This window comes from Oncorhynchus gorbuscha, linkage group LG12 (assembly GCF_021184085.1).
Source record: "Oncorhynchus gorbuscha isolate QuinsamMale2020 ecotype Even-year linkage group LG12, OgorEven_v1.0, whole genome shotgun sequence".
In the NCBI taxonomy this organism is placed as follows: Eukaryota; Metazoa; Chordata; class Actinopteri; order Salmoniformes; family Salmonidae; genus Oncorhynchus; species Oncorhynchus gorbuscha.
The window spans coordinates 65,654,974-65,674,208 of NC_060184.1; the positions used below are offsets into that span (position 1 = coordinate 65,654,974).

General features: G+C 42.4%; 1 protein-coding gene across 1 annotated transcript in view; it reads left to right on the forward strand.

Moving 5' to 3' along the window:
- The window catches only part of LOC123990403 (trichohyalin-like), a 144,632-nt gene that overhangs the window by 28,370 nt on the left and 97,027 nt on the right, over positions 1–19,235 (forward strand). Inside the window, exons 6-7 of the mRNA XM_046290958.1 lie at positions 18,594–18,674; positions 18,742–18,867. Coding sequence (XP_046146914.1) covers positions 18,594–18,674; positions 18,742–18,867 — 207 coding nt within the window. The remainder of the gene's footprint in view (positions 1–18,593; positions 18,675–18,741; positions 18,868–19,235) is intronic.

Consider the following 19,235-nt stretch of genomic DNA (forward strand, 5'->3'; position numbering starts at 1 on the left):
CAGTGCCACCATGCGAACCGCCACCAAAGACTGTGGGCTCTCCTCTGTGGCCGACTTGAGTAAAACATTTAAACGTGTTGACCTTCGCAAGGCTGCCGGCCCAGACGGCATTCCAAGCCGCGTCCTCAGAGCATGCGCAGACCAGCTGGCTGGTGTGTTTATGGACATATTCAATCAATCCCTATGCCAGTCTGCTGTGCCCACATCCTTCAAGATAGCCACCGTTGTTCCTGTTCCCTAAAAGGCCAAGGTAACTGAATTAAATTACTATCGCCCCGTAGCACTCACTTCTGTCATCATGAAGTGCTTTGAGACTAGTCATATCACCTCCACTCTATCTGTCACCCTAGACCCACTTCAATTTGCTTACCGCCCCAATAGGTCCACAGACAATGCAATCGCCATCACATCTGGACAAGAGGAATACCTATGTAAGAATGCTGTTCATTGACTACAGCTCAGCATTCAACACCATAGTACACTCCAAACTCATCATTAAGCTTGAGTCCCTGGGTCTTGACCCCACCTATGCGACTGGATCCTGGACTTCCTGACGGGCCTCCCACAGGTGGTGAAGGTAGGAAACAACATCTCCACTCCGCTGATCCACAACACTGGGGCCACACAAGGGTGCGGGCTCAGCCCCCTCCTGTGCTCCATGTTCATCCACGACTACGTGGGCATGAACGCCTCCAACTCAATCATCAAGTTTGTAAATGACACAACAGTGGTATGCTTGATTACCATCAATGACAATACAGCCTACAGGGAGGATGTGAGGGCTCTCGGAGTGTGGTGTCAGGAAAATTACCTCTCACTCAATGTCAGCAAAACAAAAAGTATGATCGTGGACTTCATGAAAGAGCAAAGGGAGCACCCCCTATCCAGATCAACGGGACCGCAGTGGAGAAGGTGGAACGTTTTAAGTTCCTCAGTGTACATATCACCGATAAACTGAAATGTTCCATGCACACAGACCGACACGTGAAGAAGGCACAACAGCACCTCTTCAACCTTAGGAGGCTGTAAAAATGTGACTTGTCACCGAAAACCGTCACTAACTTTTACAGGTGCACAATCGAGAGCATCCTGTTAGGACTGTATCACCACCTGGTACGGCAACTGCACCGCCCACAACCGCAGAGCTCTCCAGAGGGTGGTGCGGTCTGCACAACGCATCACCAGGGACAAACTACCTGCCCTCCAGGACACCTACAATACCCGATGTCACAGAAGGCAAAAAAGATAATCAAGGACAATAACCACCCAAGCCACTGCCTGTTCACCCCACTTCCATCCAGATGGCGATGTCAATACAGGTGCGTCAAAGCTTGGACATAGAGATTGAAAAACAGCTTCTATCTCAAGGCCATCAGATTGTTAAACAACCATCACAAGCACATTAGCCACTTTAATAAATGGAACACTAGTCACTTGAATAATGCCACTTTAAGAATGTTTACATATCTTGCATTACTTATCATATATCATATGTACAGTGATTTGTCCTTTAAAAGTTCGCAGTGTACAAGCACAGCTTGCATGGTGACGCAGAATTCTATGGCACGTTATTTAAGTGTCAACCACTGTTACCATTAATGCTAGTTCGTGCTAGTTTGACCACCCGAGGGTATCTTTGAGAAGCATTTGATAGCCTTCAATAGTGGCTGTACTAGAGAATTTAAAACCTTTTTTGTAAGAACATAGTAAATGGGACAGATTTGAAGAAATGTTGCTTTATTCATTTGACTAATATTATGGTTTCTATTCCAAGAAAAAAACAAAAACGTCTGGGTTTCCATAAAATATGGTGCTGTACGACGTTACGGTCGGGAGTAGGCTACAGTACTAGGCTATTTAGCTAAAGAATCCCATGTCGTGCTGTCACGTGGGAGACCGGGGTTCAATTCCCCGATGGGGAGGAAGGAGTAGGCAGTCCTTTTAAATAATAATTTGTTCTTAACTGACTTGCCTAGTTAAATAAAGGTTACACTAAGAGCATAACATTTCTACACCCTAATTGTATAATTGTAGTCTAACCAATACCCAAACGGAGATTCAGTGAAAAATAAAAATCGAATTATTTTATCAAGACCAGTCCCCATGCTTGTCTCAGAGCAGCACGAAACAGTGCTGAAAGTTGTAGGCTATTGCTTCAAATCCTATTGCTTCTAACCTCAATATGCTCTTTAAAGAAATAAGACCTACACCACTTTTAACAGCACATTACTCAACACTAGTGAGACTCATGTCGCCTACGGTAGGCCTACAGTATATCTAAAAATATGACGTGACTCTCCTCCAATAATTACATATAGAGGATTCTAAATTAAAACCAAAATCCTCCTCGTGGGTCTCCCGGTGGCGTCCGGCACTGGTATCGAACCTGCATCTGTGGCAATGCGCCACTGGGGAGGCCCCATCCACAAAGTATCAAAATACAGTGAGGCATTGGTAAAGGTAATGGGCTATTATAATACTGTACATGGTGTCCAGGTCAGGATAACCAAAAAATGTCCTCATTAATTATGGCTGAGATCCCATTAACAGGATTGACTTGACAACAGCCAGTGAAAGTGCAGGGCGCCAAATTCAAAATCTCATAATTAATATTCCTCAAACATACAAGTATTACACACCATTTTAAAGATAAACTTGTTGTTAATCCCACCACAGTGTCTGATTTCAAAAAGGCTTCACCACGAAAGCATACCATGCGATTATGTTAGGTCAGCACCTAGTCACAGAAAAACACAGCCATTTTTACAAGCTAAAGAGAGGAGTCACAAAAACCAGAAATAAAGATAAAATGAATCACTAACCTTTGATGATCTTCATCAGATGACACTCATAGGACTTCATGTTACACAATACGTGTATGTTTTGTTTGATAAAGTTCATATTTATATCCCAAAATCTCAGTTTACATTGGCGTGTTATGTTCAGTAATGTTTTGCTTCCAAAACAGCCGGTGATTTTGCAGAGAGCCACATCAATTTACAGAAATACTCATAATAAACATTGATAAAAGATACAAGTGTAATGCAGGGAATTATAGATATACTTCTCCTTAATGCAACCACTGTAACAGATTTCAAAAAAGCTTTACAGAAAAAGCACACCATGCAATAATCTGAGTACAGCGCTCAGAGACCAAAACAAGCCAGACAGATACCCGCCATGTTGTATTCACTTACCTTTGATTATCTTCATCGGAATGCACTTCCAGAAATCCCAGTTCCACAATAAATGTTTGTTTTGTTCAATAAAGTCCATCATTTATGTCCAAATAGCTCCTTTTTGTTCGCGCTTTTAGTTCACAAATCCAAATTTGCGAGCACTAGGTGCAGACGAAAAGTCAAAAGTTAAGTTACAGTTCGTAGAAACATGTCAAGCGATGTATAGAATCAATCTTTAGGATGTTTTTAACATAAATCTTCAATAATGTTACCACCAGACAATACCTTTTGTCTTTTGAAATGCAATGGAACGCAGGTTGCTCTCATGGCCGCACGCATGACCAGCTCATGGCCTTCTGCCAGACACCTTAGTCAAACAGCTCTTATTCTCTCTCCTTTCACAGTAGAAGCCTGAAACAAGGTTCTAAAGACTGTTGATATCTAGTGGATGCCATAGGAAGTGCAATCGGACTAAATTTACACAGTGTATTGGATAGGCAAAGAGTTGAAAAACTACAAACCTCAGATTTCCCACTTCCTGGTTGGATTTTTTCTCAGTTTTTTTCTCAGTTCTGTTATAGTCACAGACATCATTCAAACAGTTTTAGAAACTTCAGAGTGTTTTCTAGCCAAATCTACTAATAATATGCATATCTTAGCTTCTGGGCCTGAGTAGCAGGCAGTTTACTCTGGGCACCTTATTCACCCAAGCGACTCAATACCGCCCCCCAGACATGAGAAGTTAGACTATCAGAAAGAATATCGGTACTTATTAATTTTAATCCAAAGCCATGAATGAGTGAGTCACTCAGCTTTATGTAGGTGCCGGCTATATGACTGGGCCATCAAGTTGATAATATATAACGATATTTTGGAGGTTTTTTTTTTTTTAAACTGAAAGTGAGCGATTTGTAATCTGAATAAAGGGCAAAATAATATTTCTAAAGGCCCAAACATTTATTTCTGTTTTTTAGAGGGAGAGAAACCCTGGGCCAATTGTGCACTGCCCTATGGGACTCCCAATCACAGTTGGATGTGATGGATAATAATAATGATAATACTTTTTGTTGTATTATTTGTTTTGTCTTTTCTGGTGGATTAAACTGAAATTGCAACCAATCACTGCCAACCTAACTGTGATACAGCTAACCTAACTGAGAAATACATTTGACGATAGAATTCTCCCCCTACCCTCCTTCTAGGAAAGTCTATTTATTGTCCAGCTACCTGCTAATAGCCATCATGGCGCTGTATAACATTACCATGTGTGTATGAAAGAGTATTTTCCAGTAAGCAACAATTTGTTTACCTTCATTAGGCAACTTTGTTCCAATATTTCTGTAATTCAGTGATATTTATTCCCATAGTAATTCGTTATGGATCCATAACTAAATACACATTGGCATTTTGAAAGAATATTTTTATCATAATTTTATTAACGAAAGCATAAAGATGCTGATGAAGAAATACAGTATTGTACAGTATATGCTTTTACATTTGGATAATAAAGCATTTAAAGCATTTTGAAGATATAAGCCACTGGCATTTGTTTATTAGGCTATAGCAGAACAGCATAACGGTCCGGACGGCCCTTGCTGTGCCTGGTGAGCAGTTGGGTAAGACACAAATAATTTATATCTATCTTTCCAATTACTTTCCAATTACAATTTACAAATGGGTGCTTTTCATGTCATTTTTCGTTAAATCTTGTTCGGATTTAAGTACAACTTTTGACTGATGCCTTTAGTGAGAGGTCTAATGCTTTAATATTTAATAATATCTACCCTCCGAATTCATATCTAAGGGGCATTTTAGTTTGAATGTGCAGTCTGGCACTAAGAACAGCGGGAACGCTTCCCTAGTCAGCGACAAAATTAGTGCAATGGCCCTTAAAGTTTTGCTCTGTGCTACCCAGTGGGGCGGGGTGGGGGTCTTTTTGTAAATAAAGCCAGTTTGTTATTTAGAATGATTTATTTCTGTTTTTAGAGGGAGAGAAACCAAAAACCTACAGTCATCTCACGGATCTCCCAGTCGAGACCATCACGGGTATTGAACCAGCATCTGTAGGAAGACAGCTTGCACTGCGATGCAATGTCTTAGTCCGCTCCACCACTAAGGCGCTGTACTACGTGACCTGTCGGGAGTAGGCTACAGTACTACAGAGACACAGTAGCGCCTTGGGACCCAAAAGCATAATCAGTGCTCTAACAACCCCTTGCACTGTTCTGGAGCAATGAACTAGTGTGTATTAGGTTTTGTTGTGGAATGTGTTAGATATTACCTGTTAGATACTGCTGCACTGTCTGATCTAGAAGCATAAGCATTTCGCTACACTCCCAATAACATCTGCTAACCATGTGTATTTGACCAATACAATTTGATTTGATTTGATACAGGTGTGCCAAGCTTGTAGCATCATACCCAAGACTCAATGCTGTAATAGCTTCCAAAGGTGCTTCAACAAAGTACTGAGTAAAGTGTCTGAATACTTATCAGGTTTTTGCTTTGAGAGAGAAGGAAAGCGAAGTAGAGGAAGAGGAGAGAAGGAAGGAGAAGCAGAGGTAGAGAGAAGAGGAGAGAAGCAGAGGTAGAGAGAAGAGGAGAGAAGCAGAGGTATAGAGAAGAGGAGAGAAGCAGAGGAAGAGAAGAGGAGAGAAGCAGAGGAAGAGAGAAGAGGAGAGAATCAGAGGAAGAGAGAAGAGGAGAGAAGCAGAGGAAGAGAGAAGAGGAGAGAAGCAGAGGAAGAGAGAAGAGGAGAGAAGCAGAGGAAGAGAGAGGAGGAGAGAAGCAGAGGAAGAGAGAGGAGGAGAGAAGGAAAGAGAAGCAGAGGGTGAGAGAAGGAAAGAGAGGAAGAGGAAGAGATAGGATGAGAGAAGGAAAGAGAAGCAGAAGATGAGAGAAGGAAAGAGAAGCAGAAGTTGAGAGAAAGAAAGATAAGCAGAGGATGAGAGAAGGAAAGGGAAGCAGAGGAAGAGAGAGGATGAAAGAAGGAAAGAGAAGCAGAAGATGAGAGAAGGAAAGAGAAGCAGAGGAAGAGAGAAGGAAAGGGAAGCAGATGGAGAGAAGCAGATGAAGAGAGAAGGAAAGAGAAGCAGAGGAAGAGAGAGGATGAGAGAAGCAGAAGGTGAGAGAGGGAAAGAGAAGCAGAGGAAGAGAGAGGATGAGAGAAGGAAAGAGAAGCAGATGAAGAGAGAAGGAAAGAGAATCAGAGGAAGAGGGAGGATGAGAGAAGGAAAGAGATGCAGATGAAGAGAGAGGATGAGAGAAGGAAAGAGAAGCAGAAGATGAGAGAAGGAAAGAGAAGCAGAGGAAGAGAGGGGATGAGAGAAGGAAAGAGAAGCAGAAGATGAGAGAAAGAAAGAGAAGCAGAGGATGAGAGAAGGAAAGGGAAGCAGAAGATGAGAGAAAGAATGAGAAGCAGAGGATGAGGATGAGAGAAGGAAAGGGAAGCAGAGGAAGAGAGAGGATGAGAGAAGGAAAGAGAAGCAGAAGATAAGAGAAGGAAAGAGAAGCAGAAGATGAGAGAAAGAATGAGAAGCAGAGGATGAGAGAAGGAAAGACAAGCATAGGAAGAAAGAGGATGAGAGAAGGAAAGAGAAGCAGAAGATGAGAGAAAGAAAGAGAAGCAGAGGAAGAGAGAGGATGAGAGAAGGAAAGAGAAGCAGAAGATGAGAGAAAGAAAGAGAAGCAGAGGAAGAGAGAGGATGAGAGAAGGAAAGAGAAGCAGAGGAAGAGAGAGGATGAGAGAAGCAGAGGAAGACAAGGAAAGAGAAGCAGAGGAAAAGAGGATGAGAATATGAAAGAGAAGCAGAGGAAGAGAGAAGAGGAGAGAAGGAAAGAGAAGCAGATGAGGATGAGAGAAGGAAAGAGAAGCAGTGGAAGAGAGAGAATTAGAGAAGGAAAGAGAAGCAGAGGAAGAGAGAGGAGAAGAGAAGGAAAGAGAAGCAGAGGAAGAGAGGATGAGGGAAGGAAAGAGAAGTAGAGGAAGAGAGAAGGAAAGAGAAGAAGAGGAGAGAAGTGGAGGAAGAGAGAAGAGGAGAGAAGGAAAGAGAAGCAAATGAAGAGGAGAGAAGGAAAGAGAAGCAGAGGAAGAGAGGAAGTGAGGATGAGGGAAGGAAAGAGAAGTAGAGGAAGAGAGAAGGAAAGAGAAGCAGAGTAAGAGAGAAGAGGAGAGAAGTGAGAAGAGGAGAGAAGGAAAGAGAAGCAGATGAGGATGAGAGAAGGAAAGAGGAGCAGAGGAAGAGAGAGGATGAGAGAAGGAAAGAGAAGCAGAAGTTGAGAGAAAGAAAGAGAAGCAGAGGAAGAGAGAGAATGAGAGAAGGAAAGAGAAGCAGAGGAAGAGAGAAGAGAAGGAAAGAGAAGCAGAGGATGAGGGAAGGACAGAGAAGTAGAGGAAGAGAGAAGGAAAGAGAAGCAGAGTAAGAGAGAAGAGGAGAGAAGTGGAGGAAGAGAGAAGAGGAGAGAAGGAAAGAGAAGCAAATGAAGAGGAGAGAAGGAAAGAGAAGCAGGGTAAGAGAGAAGAGGAGAGAAGTGGAGGAAGAGAGAAGAGGAGAGAAGGAAAGAAGCAAATGAAGAGGAGAGAAGGAAAGAGAAGCAGAGGAAGAGAGAAGGAAAGAGAAGCAGAGGAAGAGAGAGGATGAGAGAAGCAGAGGAAGAGAGGATGAGAGAAGGAAAGAGAAGCAGAGGAAGAGAGATGAGAGAAGGAAAGAGAAGCAGAGGAAGAGAGAGGATGAGAGACAACATGATGAGGACCAGAGACTGAAAGAGGAAGCGAAGAGAAGTGGAAGAAGAGAGGCCCGGGCCCTTGCCAGGAAGGAATGGGAGGAGATTGCATCCAATTTGAATGCTGAGGTAAGGGGTGAGGTAGATTAGATTGGTACCCTTAGGCACAGATATTGGATCAGCTTTCATCCTTCCATCCTATCCTTAAACATTAGGCAGAAAAAATATAAAATGACCTTAGTTCAGTGTCTTGGGGCAACTGTTTGGCCCTGAGGTGACCAGAGGGATGAGGAGTCTTTCAACCATATGGCCCAGTTAATGTGGGGGCTCTCTCTTTCTCTCCCCCTTCCTCTTTCTCTCCATATTTCTCCCTACAATGTGGTTAATGTCCCATGTACCTTCACTCATACATTCTATGCATTTTTCATGATCCCCTCCCTTAATGGGCTATGTAATGGAATAAGCACCACCACACCCAGTCATAGACAGAAATGTCATTAGGAATATTAGAATACTTCTGCTTATATGAATATACAATGCGAGAACATGGGCAACATAACTGCCATTAGGGTGCAATCTTCATAACCACTCTCTCCCTCTCTTTCAATTATCTTTCTTTCATTCACTCTTTCATTCTGTCCCTCTTTCCTCTCCCTTGGTATTTGTTCCGTTGTCTATTGTCAGTTCTAAGGTCAGGGTAGTTAAGGTTAAGACTATGGTTAGTTGTTGAATCACATTTGTTGTTCATAAATCACTACACTTGTATTCTATTCTAATATGGCCAGGTCACAACCTTGGCATGACTCACAAAACTTTCTCTACCTCTTGGTCAGCCACTTACACACTCAATGTCATAAGGTTAGAAGCTCAATGTCAAGGGGATAAATGATTTAAACAACAACCCGTAAACGTTTCCTTATATGGCGTTAGTGAAATGTGCCCCTCAGTTCTCTTAGTTTTATTAGAGCCTTCTGTCAGGTTTTTTATTTTTATTTTTTACATTCTTCTTGACTGTCCAGCTTTTATTTTGGTCATTGTTAGTTCTCAAAGATTATATTTTTGAAAAAAAATAGAAGTCTAGGTCCATTATCTTTTCTACATACTTTGTATCTGGTTTTAGTCGTTTAAGTTTCCACTGAGAATGTTTTTACATGCCAAAATGAATCAATAAATACAAAATATTACACTCTTTGGACTTAAGCGACCCAAAAAACTTTTGCCAGAAAACTTCCTGCATTAGAGTCGGTTAGGTGAGTCAGATTTAGCCACTTCCTGTGTGGATAGAAAGCCGTAGTTTTATTTAGCCTAGCTTAGGATGCACTTTATATAATGATTGGTTATCATCCGGGACGTGGGTTCATAAATAAGGATTAGCCATAGAAGTGATTTTGAAGTGTGTGGTGACAACATTTCAGATTTTCATCTTGCTCGAAAAGGAGATATTTTATTATCTAAATTCAATACTCAAACTTCATGGTTGCTCTTTCTGTCTCTTTTGTCTCTCTTGTCTCTTGTCTTTGTCTCCTCTTCATTTCGATAATGTTCAGCCACATTCTTCATACTTCTCCTTTTCTCCCGTTGAAGGTCTTTTGCCTTTCTCCTCCGTTGTGTAAACCAAGACAAAATACAGTAAACGACAAAAACAAGCAGAAAAGAACGGGTGAGTCATGTTAATTCAGACCCTAAGACACCCCCCCCCTTCCCTCATCTTAGCACAGCCGCTCAAAATGAATCTACAAAGTATTGATTTACGAGGAAAGCGTTAGCCTCACGATGCAGCCGCATATTAATACTGCTGGCCTTGTCTTCCGTCTCCTACTTACCGCTCTTCATATCTTCATAATTGATTAATGTTCCTTTGTGAAGTACAGATGAATAATGCATTACTCGGCTCGCTTCCCTGCGGCTGACGAGAGCATGTTTAATTTCACTGAATGAAGCCGAGCTCTAGCTTTTGTCCTACTCGTGTGCTGTCGTAGTGTGTTGTACAGAGACAGGAGTGGTCACTTGTGTGTTGATGCTTTGAGAAGGTGTCTCCTTGAGATGACAGAGAGCAGGGGTCTCAAGGCGTGGCCCCCCAACTTTTGATTTGTATCTATCCAATATACATACTGTATCTAATTCACTTGTGGTTTTAACACCAGCCTCTATGAATGTAATTATGGATGTAGGATTATGTAGAATTATGTAGGGTAAATTATAATTCACACAAAATCCTTGTGTTATATAGGTAATGAAGCAATAGTTAGGCCTATGTTCTGATACAGATTTTAAGATACTTTTTATTGTCTTTTTAATGGCCAATGTCTGTTGCAAAACTACTTGAAACCACTGCTGTGGCAGGCAGAGAGAGAGAAACGGAGGCTGCACAGCTCATCTGGCTAACGATGCTAATTATGCTAAACTGGCCTAATGATGATGAGGGATTAAAGAGCCCTCACACACGATAAGAGACAGAAAGTGCGAGAGAGAGAATCACAAACTGTCACTGCATAGAGCTCATCATGTTAATGATAATGAGTGGCTGAAGAGCCAGTGAATTTGTGCATGCATGGTGAGAAGCCACCTGATGGTGAACAGCTGTTGATGAATGGCAGTTAATTTTTCTCCCCCCTCTGCCCCCCCACTCTCTTCAGTGCCAGCTTGTCTTCGCTGGGGTTTCATTGAACGTGTGCCAGCAAACGAGACTCAGCAAATTGAATAAACGCTACTTATCCTGTAACGAAGAGCCTAATTAAATATGCAAATGAGGCTATGAATGAGGGCTCTCAAGAGGGTTTCATGTTTGATTTCCAGTCCTCTCTCTCTCTCTCTCTCTCTGTGTGCTACTGCTGAGTAAGATGTGAGTGGAGAGGGACAGATGTTACTGTGTGTGCTCTGGGACATTCAATATGTCTGTAGTGGTGTCTGTTTATTTGATGTCCAAGGACTCTTCCCCTCTAATAGTGCCATGGGTTTCCTTTAGTTTAGTCAGCTAGGGCGTTCCTTAGTCTCCAACCATATGAAAGACAGACAGACAGACAGTGTTCCAGCTCCAGTTAGCGGTTGCAGGACAGACGAAGATTCATGCCTGACAGGAAAACTCCTCCCATCTGTAACCACCACCCTCACAAACCAAAAGCTCTCTTAATTTACAACTCTGTCTCTGCGTGTGTTTGGGCTGTGTCGTGGCAGAGTGCGTTGTAGATATGGATCGGTTTTGACTGTGTCTGGTTGTGCAGATGGATGGGTTTTGCAATATGAGGGGAGTCTTCTGCTGTGGGTAGTTTTATAGTGTCTGGATGGGTTCATCATTAGAATCAGATGATATCATGGTTACAATCATGGTCATCAAACAGCAGTTGGGTGATTGGCACATCCCAAGGATCCAAACCTTGTATATGCACCCACTGTAATGTAGCCCAAGTGACTTTGGAATTTTTTTATTTTTTTTGTCAAAACAGTGAGAACAAAGAAAGAAAAGCCCACTCACACGGTTCTGTAAATGTTACTTTCCGAGTGCTTCATTCCTGCACCACAATACACAACATTTTAGGTCACAGTCTTTGGTCACCTGATCATCTTCCACTTCCAATTGGCTCATTCGACCCCTCTCCTCTCCCTGCAACTATTTCTCAGTTCTCAACCAACTTTTGTGATTAAAAAGTTGCTTTGTCTTTAGTTAGAGCCAAGGCACTTTCCTACTGTTGTTAAATCTAAAGTACTTCAGAGTTAATCCAATTTCTTAAGTGAAGTCCTCACCTATCTCCACTTAGTATAAACATTAGCCTAGCCATTAGCTGAGCTAATGCACTAATGAAAGATAGTGCCTTTAGTTTGACTGGGACGTTATAGCGCTCTATATAGCACACTGAATGCTAATCACAGCATCTGCATGTTTAAAGGCAGGGACTAGCGCAGGACTCCAATGCTCTTTGCTAACTACAGCACGTTCTAATGGGATGCTAATGCTACTTTTTTATGCCAATGCTACATGCTAATCGCTGAGTCAGCTGCTGTGTGCCCTTCTCTTATTAGGTAAACTGATTTAACCCAGATTAGACACACGTACTCTGAATATCAATTGCTTGACCTGGCTGTAAACTAGATTAAGTTGACATGTTCCCATCCAGGTATGAAAAAAGCCACGATGCTGCATTTCTATGCACTTTCCTTTATTTCAAGCTATTTATGACATTAACTTGTTGGGGATAGGGGGCAGTATTTTCACTTTGGATGAATTGCGTGCCCATAGTGAACTGCATCCTACTCTGTCCTAGATATATGCATATTATTATTACTATTGGATAGAAAACACTCTGAAGTTTCTAAAACTGTTTGAATTATGTCTGTGAGTATAACAGGACTCATAGGTCAGGCAATCTTCCAAACAGGAAGTGAAATTCTGAATGCGTGTCTAATTTCAAGTCATTGCCTATTCACTTCCAAATAAGATATGGATCTGGTAGCACTTCCTACGCCACATTCAGTAGAATGTGGAATGGAGCTTCTGGTGTGAACTTTGACCGAATGGGAGGGGAAATAGTCACTGTCTTGGCAGAATACAATTTCCCTGTGGCGCATTTGTCTGTGGATGTCACCATCGTTCCATTTGGCTGCAGATGAAAACGTATGCTCCGGTTGGAACGTTATTGGATATATATGAAAATAACATCCTGAAGATTGATTCTCTACTTAGTTTGACCAGTTTATTTGACCTGGAATGTATCTTTTTGAAGTTTTCGTCCGAGTTCTCCTGGACTAGCGTCAGCTTTTGGGCACGTGAGCTGAAAGTGCTACCAAATGCAGCTAATTGGACACTAGTATTCGACATTATGGCACAAAACAAAGATTTATTGTGGAACTAGGACTCCTTCCACTGCATTCTGATGAAAGTTCAGAAGAAATATATTTACGTCTGAGCGCTGTCTCAGATTATTGCATGGTAGGCTTTTTTCGTAACGTTTAAAAAAATTCTGACACAGCGGTTGCATTAAGAACCAGTGTATCTTTAATTATATGTAGAACATGTATCTTTAGTCAAAGTTTATGATGAGTATTTCTGTTATCTGGCGTAGCTTTCTATAGTTCCTCCGGATATTTTGGAGGCATTTCTGAACATGGCGTCAATGTAAACCGAGATTGGTGGATATAAATATGCATATTATCGAACAAAACATAAATGTATTGTGTAACATGTCATATGAGTGTCATCTGATGAATATTTTCAAAAGGTTAGTGATTCATTGTATCTCTAATCCTGCTTTTGTGACTCTATCTTTGGCTGGGAAAAATGGCTGTTTTTTTATTTTATTTGGTGGTGGTCTAACATAAATATATGTTGTGTTTTCGCTGTAAAACATTTAAAAAATCAGACATGATGGGTAGATGAACAAGATGTTTATCTTTCATATCCTGTATTGGACTTGTTAATGTGTGAAAGTTAAATATTTCTAAAGAATATTTTTGAATTCCCCGCACCACCTTTTCAGCTGAATGGTGGGGGGGGGGGTGAGTTCCCCTAGGGGAACGCCTTGCCATAACTGAACTGAGGGCTCTATTTTCATCTGCCGGTAAGGACTCGCAAATCTCAAATGCACGTTTGTTTGCAATTTTGTTATGTAAAAACTGGCGCACTGGCATTTTCCATCCCTTACGCCAGGTTTGTCAATTTACCTGTCTAACATCCGCTCTCTTGCGCTGAGGTGGGAGGGGTGGAAATATTTGAATTGTGTCCTTAAAAACGTGCCAATATGCCAATTTCAGTGAGAGCAACAAGGGATATTTAAGACCGATATTTAAGACCGACTAAAAGCTGGTCTTACCTATAACGCAATTGGTTATGGCATGGATTTAACCTTATGTACATCACCCACGTTTTATAAAGATATCCCGAGCAGCAAAATAGTCATTCCTCTTTTTTATTTATATTGGACATTATTTTTGTCCAGCTTCTGTGAAATGTGTGGACTCATTATGTGCGATGCCCATTGCATGAAAGGTGTCAGTGACTGTAGGACATTACGTTTAAATAACATTAAGTTATTTAAAAAGACTGCTTATTGTTTTTTGTTCATAATTTTGTAAAAAGTTGCATCTTCGACCTTCCTCTGTTGGACCGAACTGTCAAATCGTGGGAATTCAGATCGCTGTCCGTGGTGCTGAACCTGCTTCGAGGCTATATTAGACCGTTTGTTTACCTTTCACGTGGGAATGACACTAGGGCTACTGGCCATATCAACCGTGATGACAGGCAATAGCTATATACACAGAGTGTACAAAACATTAAGAACACAATATTAAGTTGCATCCCCTCCTTTTCCCCTCAGAACAGCCTCAATTCGTCTGGGGCATGGACTCTACATGGTGCCCATGTTGACTCCAATGCTTCCCACAGTTGTTTGAAGTTGACTGGATGTCCTTTGGGTGGTGGACCATTCTTGACACATGGGAAACTGTTGAGCATAAAAAACCCAGAAGCGTCTTGCCCATTCACCCTCTGAATAGGACACATGCACAATCCATGCCTCAATTGTCTCAAGGCTTGAAAATCATTTAACCGGTCTCCTCCCCTTCATCTACACTGATTTAAAGTGGATTTAACAAGTGACATCAATAAGGGATCATAGCTCTCTTTCACCTGCTCAGTCTGTGATGGAAAGCGTTCATAATGTTTTGTACAGTCCGTGTATATTTCAGAGCAGTAACGGTGAGTGGACGTTCCCCCTTTTCTCTTTATATTACATCTGTTTCCAGCTCCTGTCAAAAGTTAGGATGTGCGTGTCACCCTCCATATTCTACGTTGTCATAGGCCTAATATTATATTCCCACGGGGAGCAATTATGGTGTCTGTAACTATATTTAGACATAGCCTATTCAAAACAAGTTGTTGTTACATTTGATTAGAATTATTCACTTTATTTTTTAGGTCTTATCAATAGTGAATTGAATATTGCTTATTGACAACATTAGGCATGTCCATGGCTCAGACATAATGCATTTTACAGTATGCCTATATCAGTGTGAATGCTATGTTAACAATGCATTTACATTTTGAAGCCATGCAATTACTGTTCAAAAACGTGTTCAACATATTAAGCAAATATGAGATAGGCCTACATTTTGTTATTTTGTTTCTGTAGGCTATTTAACAAACAAGGCTATAAAGGACTAACATTTGAATTGGAGTTGATGACAACGCAATACATAAAAGACCATAAATACACAACTTGAAGCAATCACATTTTTGGAGCACGTTCTGATTGGACAGTAAGGGGTCAAGCCTTGACACACCTTCAACATGTTTGTTCATCAAAACCCAGCCAATGTGATGCACCATTCTTCTCAAGGTAAGGTCACTATTTGTCCATTGACCAAAATGCCACAAAAACATCACTTTGGTTAAAAACAATTATCTAAAAAATGTCAAGGGATGTATTTTCGATCCCAGGTCAAATTGTTTGACATTCTATTAGGACAATGTAACTTTGAAATAGAAATCACCTCAAATGTTTTTCCTTTTCTTTCTCCATGGCTCTGTCCAGAAACAGCTCCTAGCCCCTAGACACAAATGATTGGATAGATAGATAGATAGATAGATAGATAGATAGATAGATAGATAGATAGATAGATAGATAGATAGATAGATAGATAGGCCTATAAGCAATGGCAAAAATCCCACCTAGCCTATCAGAGGGAAAGGTGGAGCTACTACCATATTTAATTGCTACTACCATATTCATATGCCATACCAGTAAAGCGTTTGCCTTATTGTTATGGGTTGCCTAAAAAGCATTGGGCCTTAGTTCTAGTAGTTAGTTCTTAGTTCTTAGTTCCGTAGACTCTTAAGGTTTGACGTTGTGTTGACCTGGTTCCAGGGCTCCGTAGTCCGCTGCTTCTGTCTTCCGCATGACCAGTCTCCCAGTCACCCCTGCAGCCACCCTCTGAACCAAGCCTAATCCATCACCATGCCAATCTACATTCTCCACACAGCATGACCAGTCTCCCAGTCACCCCTGTAGCCACCCTCTGAACCAAGCCTAATCGATCACCATGCCAATCTACATTCTACACACAGCATGACCAGTCTCCCAGTCACCCCTGTAGCCACCCTCTGAACCAAGCCTAATCCATCACCATGCCAATCTACATTCTCCACACAGCATGACCAGTCTCCCAGTCACCCCTGTAGCCACCCTCTGAACCAAGCCTAATCCATCACCATGCCAATCTACATTCTCCACACAGCATGACCAGTCTCCCAGTCACCCCTGTAGCCACCCTCTGAACCAAGCCTAATCGATCACCATGCCAATCTACATTCTCCACACAGCATGACCAGTCTCCCAGTCACCCCTGTAGCCACCCTCTGAACCAAGCCTAATCGATCACCATGCCAATCTACATTCTCCACACAGCATGACCAGTCTCCCAGTCACCCCTGTAGCCACCCTCTGAACCAAGCCTAATCGATCACCATGCCAATCTACATTCTCCACACAGCATGACCAGTCTCCCAGTCACCCCTGTAGCCACCCTCTGAACCAAGCCTAATCGATCACCATGCCAATCTACATTCTCCACACAGCATGACCAGTCTCCCAGTCACCCCTGTAGCCACCCTCTGAACCAAGCCTAATCCATCACCATGCCAATCTACATTCTCCACACAGCATGACCAGTCTCCCAGTCACCCCTGTAGCCACCCTCTGAACCAAGCCTAATCCATCACCATGCCAATCTACATTCTCCACACAGCATGACCAGTCTCCCAGTCACCCCTAGCCACCCTAACCAAGCCACCCACCATGCCAATCTACATCTGAACCAAGCCTAATCGATCACCATGCCAATCTACATTCTCCACACAGCATGACCAGTCTCCCAGTCACCCCTGTAGCCACCCTCTGAACCAAGCCTAATCGATCACCATGCCAATCTACATTCTCCACACAGCATGACCAGTCTCCCAGTCACCCCTGTAGCCACCCTCTGAACCAAGCCTAATCCATCACCATGCCAATCTACATTCTCCACACAGCATGACCAGTCTCCCAGTCACCCCTGTAGCCACCCTCTGAACCAAGCCTAATCCATCACCATGCCAATCTACATTCTCCACACAGCATGACCAAGTCTCCCAGTCACCCCAGTAGCCACCCTCTGAACCAAGCCTAATCGATCACCATGCCAATCTACATTCTCCACACAGCATGACCAAGTCTCCCAGTCACCCCAGTAGCCACCCTCTGAACCAAGCCTAATCGATCACCATGTCAATCTACATTCTCCACACAGCATTACCAAGTCTCACTATCTTATTTTTTACTGATTTAGGTTGTAGACCCCCCCCCCCCAGATATAAAATGTCAATTTCATTGGTTTGATATCTGAGGGAAAATGGACAGGTGTGTGTGTGTGTGTGAGAGAGAATGAGGGGGGGGGGGCACAGCATGTAACATCAAAGGGGAAGCTTTTTTGCTGATGTACAAATCACAGTTGAATGAATATATTAATGTGGAACCAATTACCTTAGGGAAGTGTTGTCTGTATGCTGGTTTTACCAACGCGCCCCTCATCTTTGGCAAAGCTGCGAACAGTGAGGGAAAGCCTAAAGCGACGGACTAAGCTGGCGGAGTTAGTTTTCCTTACATTTTCAATTTACTACATTTCCATGTTTTCTACTGGTGTGAACATTGAATTAATCCGGAAATAGAAAGTACAAATAAACTTTGGTATTGTTCTACAATGAATTGGCTTAGATTCACTTTGAGTTCTGGCAGAAGGGGGCAGTGCAGTAGAATAGTGTCCTGTAGAGTGACATGTTGAGGTCTCTACTGTTCTAGATAAATGACTTCAACACACCTCAGCTAGACCCCTAGCTGCTCTTTAAAGCCTCTTCTAATTCAGTGTTAAAGCACTGATAATAGACTAAAACACAAACACACACACAGTATATCAGTGTTAAAGCACTGATAATAGACCCACATCCACATTGATTGGCCTTCATACGTTTACAGCTCACTTTAATTGCCTTAAAAAAGACCATTAGTCAGCTGTGTGTGTGTGTGTGTGTGTGTGTGTGTGTGTGTGTGTGTGTGTGTGTGTGTGTGTGTGTGTGTGTGTGTGTGTGTGTGTGTGTGTGTGTGTGTGTGTGTGTGTGTGTGTGTGTGTGTGTGTGTGTGTGTGTGTGTGTGTGTGTGTGTGTTCATCGACAGAAAGCCCTATTGATTTATCAGCTTCAGGATTTGTCTTGTCCCTCCGTACATAAAAAGTCTGCATGTGCTTTTCAGAAAGGGAAATGGCCCCCATCGACTCCCTTAACTTGAGCCCAAACGCTAAAGATTTTTGGATAAGCTGGCTCATTACTTAAGCTGAAATCAATAGGCAGGATCATGGTGGGAGCATGCTCTAGTGAATGAACAGAGCAGGGAGGGATATAGCCCTGTTCTGGCTGGGGAGATGGGGTGTGATGGGCTCCACTCATCCCTGTCCTGTCTCGGTTGGGTCTGGTCGATGTCTGGGGGTAGTGGAGTGAGGATGGCTGGAGGCGTCATACAGTGGTCTCTCTTTCTCTCTCTCTCTCTCTTTCTCTCTGCATTTTTACCTATGCTAACATGCACTATCTCTGCCAAAAATACCTTAATACTCAGAATAATTTAGCAGGTCTCTGTTTTAATTGTTCCTATCTGTTTCTTTTTGTGTCTGTTCCAGGTGGAGAGTGTCAGGGAGGAGGAAGAGAGACAGAGGAGGGATATTCTGACTCTCAGACAGAGAGAGACTCTTCTATCAGAGGTAGGTAGAGATAGAGCTGGTGTTGGGGATAGGGTAGTTTGAATATCTGTCTCTTTCTACTGGTTAGTTGCAGACCCAGGAGAGGAGGCTGTGTGAGACCCAGAGAGAGAGCAGAATGAGGGTAGAGGACACGGCTCGCCTACAGTCTCAGCTGGATCAAGTCCAGAGCTCACACACGCAAACTATGCGCCAGGTACATACACACACACACACACTTCCATGTGCACACAATAGATACAGCTCACACAGGCTTAGCATACACACAACGAGTCCACACACACACTACTCCAGATGTAATGGAGAACTTGTTTGTTTGTCAACATGTGTATTGTCACCCTCCAAACCACACTCCAGCACCCCACCCCTCCCTCCTCTCCTCTGCTAAGGTGTCCCTTTGTTCTAACACTCATAAATATGGAAGATGCCTGATGAGATTCACGGACAAGAAAAGAATCAAAATCTATTGTTGCGTGTCCTTTCCCCGTGTAAAGTTTGCTTTAAATGTCACACATTAGCATGTGAACTTTTAAATGAGCTTGTTTGCTCACTGACGCGGGCCAT